General features: G+C 35.1%; 1 protein-coding gene across 5 annotated transcripts; it reads right to left on the bottom strand.

Annotated features, from left to right (window-relative positions):
- Positions 1–281: 281 nt before the first annotated feature.
- Positions 282–4806, bottom strand: LOC125209104 (endoplasmic reticulum oxidoreductin-1). Of its 5 annotated transcripts, XM_048108710.1 has the most exons (11): positions 4711–4806; positions 4253–4416; positions 3466–3597; positions 3057–3315; positions 2751–2861; positions 1964–2082; positions 1694–1798; positions 1393–1595; positions 984–1107; positions 689–873; positions 282–609 (listed from the first exon to the last, which is right to left on the bottom strand). In XM_048108710.1, exons 2-11 carry the CDS (start codon positions 4352–4354, stop codon positions 591–593), a joined length of 1359 nt encoding a protein of 452 aa, XP_047964667.1. In that variant the 5' UTR covers positions 4355–4416; positions 4711–4806; the 3' UTR covers positions 282–590. The 5 variants fall into 5 exon arrangements, with proteins under 5 accessions (XP_047964667.1, XP_047964665.1, XP_047964668.1 ...); XM_048108708.1 differs by lacking the exon at positions 4711–4806 and having other exon boundaries at positions 4253–4678; XM_048108711.1 differs by lacking the exon at positions 4711–4806 and having other exon boundaries at positions 3466–3673; positions 4253–4371.
- Positions 4807–10949: the final 6143 nt, after the last annotated feature.

Raw genomic sequence — 10949 nt, 5'->3', positions numbered from 1 at the left:
GTACTACATCTGTTAGCCATTAGGAGTCATATTTCACTTTTTACTATAAACGAATATATAAACTTCAAATTCCACTAACTTATTTCATTTGTTTTTTATTATGAAATCAATATCTTTTTCCATCCACACTTTTTTTTATATATTTTAAAACCTGTGTCGAACTCAAATGGAAATACTTGAACTATACATGTATGTGCATCGGGTCGAGTGTTCACTAGTTTCACTTAAATTGCCACTTTATCACCAAATAGTCAAATACTATATATTCGAGCACGCAAATCTGAAAAAGGAATAAGTCGCTGAAAATGGTAAATACAATTTGCTTCTACCAAGGGTTTTTAATTGCTGGCTACTCTCTTCATTACAAAACATACTATTCTTCCGAAGCCTCCCCAATTTGGGACAACAAAACACTAAAAAACAAGAAATATGATTGCTGGTAAAAATGTTTTTTAGGTTGTCAAAAAAGTTACAGCCTCTTCTCTAAAAGCTTGTCATTTTTAATAAGATGGGTCAACGACAGCGGCTCGATCTGTATTATGTATAAATGCTCGATAACAGCTTCCAAAATTCATACAAACTATGCCCAGCTACAGTGGAAGGATCATCCTGGGGGAAACAAGTCTAGTTCAGACAAACATATCATCCGAAGATAAAAGACAAATGTATATGGAGATAAGGTACTTACCGAATCCTTCCTACTGCCAGCTGTGCTCTTTCTAGTAAACTAATTTCTTGCACTGAAGGCTCTGATGTAAACTCCTCCACAGTCTTTTCAACTGAAGGACCGATTTCATTGACAAGTTTAACAGATTCTGAGAGTCGATGAAGAAGGTTCACTAAAGCAATCACTTCATTTCTTTGCAGTTGCAGCTGCAAGAGAGATCCAATCAGCATTAATTCTCGAAAAATGTTTCACCTAGCAAGATACATGAGCCGATCTTGAATAACATATATATGTCTCTAAGTTGTATTAAACTTACTGGTTTGTTTGGATGATTTTTACTATCAACGGAGAAAAGAATTTTCAGGGCAGTTCCAAGACCAAGGATCTGAAGTTTACCCCAAAGACGACATTTCTCGCATCCAACACAATCCATCAGACCGCTAAAATATACACAATAATAGCAGCAAGTTAGCATAAAAAGCATAAAAAAAATCGAGTATGCACGGTAACAAACACAAAAGTAGAAATGATGAAAAATGAGTTGCCAATATCTAAATATAATTTCACCTTCCAAGACAAGTATCCTAATTCTAGTAACCTCAGGTTCAAAACTCCACCCTTAAAGTAAAAATTGCTGAATTTTGCGCAAACAAGACTAGCGATAGAGTTTGATTCACATAAGGATATTAGGTAGATGCTACTCGACAAGTAATGTTGTTACAAACCTGATGTTCCTGAAGTTCTTTTGAATCTCAAGCTTCAACTCCGGCCCACTTTGTCCTTGCCACAATTTAGCTTCATCAAACGGGAGTGGACATGCAGCCTGTAGTTTTGGGTTGTACAGTAGCTGGCGCATTAAAGACTGTGCTTTCAGGTCCTCCTCGAGATTACCAGTATTGTATTCAGCCTGCTCCAAGTAATTTGCAGCCTGCATCACGTGAAGCCAGACGAAACACAAAAAATGTGTCGATACAAACCAGTATATCTTACACCTTATTAATCAAGATGAAATTGTGAAAGGCTTACTTTTGTCACAGCTCGGAGAACAAACATGAAAGTGAAGTATAAATTTCTCACACGATCAGGATACCTCAACACACGATCATACATCAGCTCCAAATTTCTACCCCACTGGAATAGCAATGAATTTATTAGGTTTCTAGTCTGTGCTGGTTTTCATGAAAAAGGCTGTTCGTTTAACTATGTAATACTATCAGAAGAATTTGAATCTTTGAAGAAAACCAAGTAAAATGTGATTCTAAATAAGAATACAAGAATAAAGGAGAAGACAGAAACCTTATTTCTAGCTTCATCGAGCAGATACTCAGCGGCAATATGAATTGAAATTGAGGAGTGAAGGCCAGAAATTAGCTTGTATAAAACTTTTTTCTCCTGGCAAATCTCTCCTGATTGATCTGGAAAACATAAAAGAAATAAACTGGTTTAGACGACCTTCAAATTGCCAAATATACAGCATCATAAAAAGTATAATGCTCTTCTCAAATTAATAAATATATGACTAGGAGTAGAAAACAACTATTTTATTCATTTATTTACTGATTTTTTTTAAAGAGGATCAATAATGGTTTTCCATCGACCCCATGATGACTCGAACGCCCGACCTAATGGATGGAGGAGAAGCATATTACCATCGTCTATTTATTTATTGAAAAACTTATAGATAAATTATTTTCCAAAACAAGAAAAGTGGAAAATTTACTATTGAAATTCACATCAAGCAGCTCATAGTTATTCTATCTGCTGAAAAAGGAAAAATAAATGAAGAATGACTAAGAAATAAAGTTATGATGTAGGCATGTATGTTATATGTCCATCCAAAGTCTCTAATCAAATTTGTAATCAGGAATGACTGATGAGGAAAAATATTTAACATGCTAACACACGGCCCAACTCAGAAAACAATAACTTTCTCCTGGAGACATTGGTAGCTTCTCAATGAGACAAACAACATAGATAGACTGCAAGGAGTTTGAAACATCTGGGAAGAAACAGTGATAGTAGGCATTAACATCTAAAGTAAATAGCATCCCATTGCAGTATATCTTAAAGGCAAGAAACTGACATTTTGGACAGTTTTCTGAGTATATAGCATCCCATATTCTTCTAGCTGAAGGTCCAGTATAGCCAGTATACCTCTCGGGATTCAGTTGCAGATTAACATATGTCATCCCACCTGCAAGTCAGAGAACATCAATCAGGGCACGGATCATTCTTATACAAATATCAAAACAATTATTGAATGAGGATAAGACATCTGCATCTGGAATAATACAAGTATAATCAGTGCAAACAGAAAAATAATTTCCAGTAAAGAAAAAGAATTAATACAATAAATATGCAGATAAAAAATAAAGTTGCAAGTAATTACTGTTATCAGTCTCGTCATCAAGGGTCCATGGATTATCAACTTCTATCCAGCCCCTGAAGGCCTTAGAATCCAGAGTACGGTCAACGGCTGCCTGTGGCTTCCCCTCTTGGCATTTTAGGTCATCAGATGACAAACCATACTGAATCGGCCGCTTGAAAAGTTCTGGAAATTCATTTTCTGGACATTCACATACACTGCAATCACGCAACTTGCACATACCATCATCAGGCCAAAAGGGGCAGTCGCACCACAACTTAACCTGTCATGTTTTACCAAGTAAAGTATTAAACGGATCCCTTATTACGGATGACAACCCAAACAAAAGTGATATGTTATATTTACATTCAATTATTGGAGCCCTAACAAGACCGAACCCAAACAAGTTCGAACATTTAGATTAATAGCTAACCTTAAAGTATCGAAAAAATGGAGTCCTAACAAGATCTTGTAGTAAAGGGTGCAGTACACCCTCATTAAGACTATCCACCGTCTCATAATCACAACAGCAGTCCTCAACAATACCAGTATACTTTCGAGCATCCTGCATAATTAGCAAGTAAAAGAATGAAGACTTAGTCCTCCTTGATCCAGCAATTGTGTACATGAATGTCCTCTGCCTACATGATTATAGATAAACATGAGCATGTAATGCAGTATGCAGCCAACCAATTATGCATCCTGCATAATGCAGTATACATGATATAAGGATATGTCGATCTTTCGTAAAGTTAATTTGCAGAAAAAATCCCGATCGCATAACTGGATCGCAAAAGCTTGGTATAGACAAACATGAAAGGAAACGAATTATCATGATTGATAGTACAAAATAGTGCAAACAGCTCACGACTACTTAACACTAGAATCAAGATTTATACTGCTCAATTATTCAAGATTGGCATGCATTACAGAAAGAGAGGTTTTACGATAGACAATATCAGAAGAAATTAAAGATAGTGGCAGAAAGATTTCTCCATGAAAAATCAATTTAAGGAATTGAATAAATCATGTTCAATTGTATTAACAAGATTTCCCCATTTCTTCAGTTGCAATCTTTCGCAGTGGATTACTCTATCCATCACTCCCAACCATTTCACAGATTTCCACCTCGAAAATTTCGTCACACACAATTCCACCATTTCCGATATAAACAAGAATGGGGAAACTACAAAATACACAAAGAGGAAAACGAAGAGAACCTGAGAACAATGGCAAGACTTGTGAATTTGAGAATGATTGTACGTCATAGCAATGGCCACAACCACCACCAAAGCTGCCCCAATTGCTGCCAATTTCGTCATTCCACCTTTCCCCTCTTTCGATTTTTTCAAGTGTTTCTTCTTACCAACACCAACAGCTTTAGCTTCGGCCATCGAAATTCCAATAAGCACAATAATTACACGCGAATTTACAGCTAATAAGATACGTAAAATTTCTACGCGGCTAAAATACAAAACCCTGGGAAATTCCACAAAATCCACCACGAATCAGAAATTAAAAGAAGCAATTTTGGAGAGAAAATATATAGAAACGATAGGATTCGGGATTCATAGTGAAATCCGATCCCACAAATTTGCTGGGTTTTTTTAGTTGCAGGAGTCAATAGCAGAACAGGGAATTGAAAACGTAAACGGTTTTTTAGATGGGGAACCCACACCTTCTGCGGCGGCGCGTGTCCTACAATCAAAGGAGAGTACGGTATGTGGCTAGTTCTTGTGGCGCGTGGTTTATTTTGGTGGGGATTCACGCGAGAGGCAACGCCGACTTATTAAGATTCATTAACGCGGCAAATATTACTAGCAAACGTGACGCCGTTGCAGCCAATAAGAGCTCTCCATTTTGTCACGTAGACTTTGTTTTCATGAATCTCTATATTTATTACGGTTTATTATATAATTTAGGAGCAATCTCATATTAAATATTTAATCCTACTTTTATTATAATTAATAACAAATTTTTGTATTTTTCTTGTATTTTCTAATTCTATTATGCCATTTTTATCCATCGACCAATAATATTTGTACTACTTTTGTTAATGGATTCAACATTCCACTAACTTTATCTCACTCATATTTTATTATGTAAAACTAATACTCTCTTCATCCCATTTAAAATGTAAAATTTTCCTTTCTAAGTTGTCCTGAGCATTTCCTAAAATGGAAATAACATCGTCTCTACTTTTCAGTCTCTCTTACTTTACTCTCTTTTTATTAACTCACAAACATGCATAAAATCTTTTTGCATGTCTATTGGGACGAGGGGTGTATATAAAAGTAGGACCAATCTTCCACTAATTTTTCAACCAACTTTCTACTGCATTTCTTAAAACTCGTGTCAGGTCAAAACTTCTCTTGTATTGGTGGACAAAGGGAGTATATAATCAAAATGATACTCTTAAAGTAAGAGAGACGATGAGAAGAGTAGTTAAAATAATGTTAGTAGATTGTGAGACCTATATTATGATTAATGTTTAATGGTGGGCTCTAGTGGTATAAATTGTAAATAAATTGATGTATATGGATAATGAGTTAGGGACAAATTTCTATAAACGGAAATGAGATAATTTTATGAGACGGGTGAAAAAGGAAAATGTCCTTATTTTTATGGGATGGGGGGAATATGTTAAGTGAAGAGAATAAAGTAAAAGATATGAAATACAATAGAGATAAAAGTTTTTCTATTGTTAGTATTGAGTCATCTTAGTTGAGACAAATAAAAAAGAAAACTGTATTATCTTCGGTGGGACGTAGGAAGTACATAATCGTTTTCTATTTATGTTAATTTTGTAAACTATTTATATGCACTCCTTAAGTAAACATTGGTTGACTTGTTTATTGTCAAACAATGTAGGGAGCTTCCAATAGTTAAAACTATTAGAGCGACTTGGAGAAGGAACAATTCGACTGCAAACTTTGGAAAGGTTGTTGATGAAAGGTGGTTTTGAGCATATGCATGAAGTCCATCTAATCGGGTCATTCGAGTATCATCGGGTATAATCAATAATTAAAGCTACCCGACTCCAACCTTGATTTTATGGGAAATGAGCGTCAGGTCGGCAATCAACCGATACCCGCTACATGTCTAATTCGTCCAATGGACGTCGCAAATTCCCAAATGATGTTAGATTTTTGTCATGATGTTGCATATGATCACATCCAATGCATATTTAATTATATACTGTGTTATGTAAAAAATAATAATCATTGCATCTCGTAAAAATAAATTATTTAAGGAAAAAATAAGAAAGAATGAAAAAAAATTATTGACATCGTAGTGGATAGTGGACCCATAATAATAAAGTAAATAAATTATTTAAGGAAAAAATAAGAGAGAATGAAAAAAAATTATTGACATCGTAGTGGATGGTGGACCCATAATAATAAAGTAAAAAAGAAAGAGAATTTTTTTTCATAAATAAATATGATCACAATTTAATATATATTTAATTATAAATATATCTTAACTAAATATATATGCAAATACTTTTAAAATGAGAATTTTTCATTAAAAAAAATATACTATCCAAACTTAAAAATTTACATAATCGAATTTTAAAAACTAGGGTTCTCAAATTTTCCTAGAGAGTTTTTTAATATTTTGCAGTGCATTTTCAATTACTGATTCTCATTTAGATGCGTCTTTCTTGCTTGCTTTATATAACACATTCTGAAATACGAACTCGTTTATTTTAAAATGTTGTCATCATTTGGGAAATCTCATGCTTCCCTAGGAAAGACGAGTTCACTTTTTTAAATTGTTGTCATCGTTAGGAGCGGCCGTCCGACGGGGTTGCATTACATCCCCCTTGAAAATGATCGGTCGTCGTTGAATCGCCGGCCGCCCGGCAAATTTTGCGGCTGACATTGCGGCCACGGCCGCGCAATTGAGTCCCGATTGAGTCGGGCACATGTTTTAAGAAAGTTTTTGAGTGTGTAATAAATAAATATTGTAGTGGATGTTGGGACCCACTTTTAATTGAGTGTGTAATAAATAAATGTTGTAGTGGACGTCGGGATCCACTTTTAACACTTTTTTACTTACTTTGTAGACATTTTTTATTAGTTTATCCCAACCGAGACTCCTAAAGCAGGATGCAAAATTGATCAACCGGGACTCCTAAAGCTGGACAGAGGGAGTATGTTTTTTTAAAAAAAATATTTTTGTCCAATTAATTTTAGTCTAGTCCAATTAAAGTATACAAACAATTGATAAAATTAAGTGATTTGTGGCTGTGGCGTGGCTGGACAAGTTTTTATTTATGGCTGTGCTGCTGATTAGGCGGATAAGTTTTTGTGGTTGTGCTGACAAGGAGAACAAGTTTTTGAGGCTGTGGCGTGGCTGTTCCACCTTATTGTGGACACTCTTAAAACAGTAATGTCAGATGATGGGATGATGAAATAATGAGTTGATGTGGAACTTGAAAGTTGATATTGTGGGATCGAATGGAAAAGTGTATAATGAAGATTGAATAAGCCTAATGAATGTGCCACATGAAATTTAAAAATACAAAAAACCCTGAAACTTAATATTTTTTAATTAAAAGTCGCAATCCATTGGGCCGACCCGCAACCCGTTTAGCCTGTTTTGTATTCAGGTTTCAAAATTACAGCCGTAACTCACTGATTTATCGGACTATTCGGCTGACTCATGAGTTTCGGGTTGGATTGACATCCTTGACTAAATATGAAATTAGACGTCTTAATATATGAATCTTTACTAAATTCTAGATTTGAATATGAAATAAAAACATTGTCCCTAAATTGTATTCATACTTTACGTAGCTGCCAATTAATTCTAAATTAACAACATTAGATGTGAAGTAGAATCAGTGAATAATGTTGTTTAGATGTCCTTACTGAAAAAAACCATTAAATGAGCCCATTGAAATTTATACATAATGGAGTATAGCATAATTTCAAAATGTAAGAAGCATTGACTACAATTAATGTCTTAAAAGTGTACTGGAGCATGGAGGGGTAATTTAGAATAGGGATGCAATCGAGTCGGTCCACTGGGTTTAGGGCCAACTCTATTCAGGTTGCGGGTCAATCGGGTGCGAGCTAGTCGGGTTGTGATTTTTTTCTGGTTATAAAAGTTCGACCCTAACCCTAAAAGCTCGGGCTTCGGACTAGCCCAACGCGTTAATCGGGTCGCTACCGATAATATTAATATGCGATCAATCCAATAAATATCGATGAAAATTAGTTATATTCATAAAATGTAAAATATTTAATTATGATAAATTTGAATACTGTATGCTTAATCAATCATAAACATGATTAAATACTAACATTTGAGATATTTCGTGAAATTTTAATGCATGTTTTAGAAATTTAAATATTTTTTTAGTGAATTTGAAGTTTTAATTTATTAATCAATTATTATATTAATAAAATTCAAATATATAATTTGTATATTTAATATAAAATTGAAGCTTTATTTTTTAGTTATATATATTATAAAATTAATCAATGAAGTGTCGAATTAGAAGTAAAAAATAGAATAATAGAAATTTTTTCGGGTTTTCGGGCCAGCCCATCGGATTTTTGGGCCTGGCCCTACCGGATTGCGGGTTAATCGGGTGCAGACTAATTGAGTTTTAATTTTATCGGGCTATAAATTTCCAACCCTAACTCAAAAAATTTGGCGGGTTATTCGGACCAGGCCACAGATTGCGGGCTATACATTGCCATCGCTAGTTTAGAATAAGAAATACTCTATCCCACTACAAGTGAGGCGTTTCATTTTGGCCGTTGTTTTACGAAAATGATAATAAATAGTTAAAGTAGAGAAAAAGTAAAATAAGAGAGAGAATAATATACAAGAGAGTCGTATAGACATTATTATCTTACTTACTTTACTTTATCTCTACTCTAACTATTTATTATTATTTTTGCAAAACAACGTTCGATTTGGAGCGTCTCACTTATAGCGGGACGGAGAGGGAGTAGTACTTCATCCCACCCGCTCAAGATATCCACATTCTTTAGTTGCACGAGATTTTTAGAAGGGGTTGTTAGGTGGAGTTAGCAGAGAAAAAAATATAATTAAATGTTTCAACGAGGAAAGAGAGGAAAGCGAGATTTATTTCCAATTATAGAATGTGGACATCTAGGACAAACTAAAAAGAAATGGACAAATATGATTCATCATTCTGCCTCTGTGTCTAAATTACAACACTTCTTCTACGAAAACTTAAGATTTTTTCTTGATCTCTTCCAAGGCATGGATTTCCACTTACCTTCTTGTTTGTTTTCTTTTGAGAATCGAGGATTTTTTTATCTCTACAGATTGTGGCTTTAAAAATTTTGAATTAGAGAGTCTATAAAAGTTAGCATCTTCAATCTGATCAATATTATTAAACTTCTAGGTCCGCTGTGGGTTCGCGGGACATAACTGTTGCTGTTCGGCAATTGCAGCCTCGGCTGCTCGGGTTCGAGGGCTGCAGCCGTGAACGACCTTAAAGCTAAGTCCTTTGGGTCGTGGATTGAACTTCTAGTCTTGATTTAAAAACAGCTCCTTTCATTCTCTGTGTTCTCTCTTCAACTTTTCTTATATTTGGTGTGAATTTGGACGTGATTTGTGAAGTGAAGGAGTTGTGATCATGAAAAGAAAGAAATTGTGTGTGCAAGTTGCCGTGGGATTTTCTTTTGGAAACTAGGAGTTGTGAGGCATTTTACAAGAAGTAATAGGGATTTAAATTTGTCAATTGAATTTGTGTCATTTGATCTGCAGATTGTTGAATCGGAGAGTCACGCTGGAAGAAGAACAGGCGCCACTGTATAGGAGGAGGAAAATTTGGGCTTACAACAAGAAAATATTTGAAGCAATGGGCTTGACATATTATTTGATGAGTTCACATAAAATATAAATTGATGTACTTCTACTAGCGAAAATATAATTGTTAGGCCCAAAAGATTATCATTTGATTTTGACAAGCCCAAATACGAAGGAAATTCCTCTTGCTCGACAATAAAAATTTTAGTAGTCGAAAAGAATCAAGGATTAAATGAAAAAAATCAGCTTGAAAAAAAATTCAAACTCCATTCAAGAATAACTAAAGGATAGAAAAAGTCGGGGTGTTACACTCCATGTTCCTCATTCTCATCTTCTTTTCCTTGTTCGGGCTCTTCATCCAAAAAGAATGGGTTGGTCATTCTAGGTAATCGATTCTGCAGGTCTTCCAGGTAGATGGCATCTTCAATATGCGCATTACCGTCCTTCTGGAATAGCTCGTCATCTTCCTTGTTTCCATCAGCAAATTTCTCACCATCTGTCTCTTTCATGGGACCTTTGAACTCTTTTTCTGATCTCAAAGTAACCTCACTGATGTTAGGTTTTTCAGGTACCTTCACGATGGTAGGAATCCGTCCTAGGCTCCCTGGCATGTCGTTGATCGAGGTGGCTATTTGGGACAATGCTTAGTGAGCATGTCCATACTAACTTTATGTTCTGCTTGTGCATCTTGCATTTTATGCATCACTGTGTGGTTGTCCTGTGTGTGATCTGCATATGCTGTTGTTGGTTCAGCAAATCCACAACCAGAACATTTTGAGTTAGCCTAACCAAAAAGGAAAGGTGCCTTTGATAGGAAGGGAGTATTATTTTATTTATATTTATTGAACATTTATGGTAAGTGTTGGGATGGCCATGCAAATACTACAAGTATAGTGATCGACTATGCTTGATATTTGTTTCTGTTGAAGGCAATTTGTTCTTGATCAGTTGTAATCGAATGGTGAGCTGTGAATTAAACGGTTGTCTCCATTGCTGTATAAATAATTTATTTAGCTCATATTTTTTTATGAAAAAGCAAATGCTCAAGTCACAAAACGGTGAGCTACAAAAAAGCAAGCCAAAAGGCGAGACCCTCAAGTTATTCGAAACACCCTACCT

This window comes from Salvia hispanica, chromosome 3 (assembly GCF_023119035.1).
Source record: "Salvia hispanica cultivar TCC Black 2014 chromosome 3, UniMelb_Shisp_WGS_1.0, whole genome shotgun sequence".
NCBI lineage: Eukaryota > Viridiplantae > Streptophyta > Magnoliopsida > Lamiales > Lamiaceae > Salvia > Salvia hispanica.
This window is presented reverse-complemented; position numbering and strand designations above follow the sequence as displayed.

Bases quoted from the DNA above. Each gene is read 5' to 3' on its own strand.
- LOC125209104 (XM_048108708.1), bottom strand. From the start codon at position 4,426: ATGGCCGAAGCTAAAGCTGTTGGTGTTGGTAAGAAGAAACACTTGAAA. The intron at 2,862-3,056 runs GTAATTACTTGC...TCTGACTTGCAG, and splicing joins TGATGACGAGACTGATAACA to GTGGGATGACATATGTTAAT. The intron at 1,108-1,392 runs GTTTGTAACAAC...TGTATATTTTAG, and splicing joins AAGAACTTCAGGAACATCAG to CGGTCTGATGGATTGTGTTG.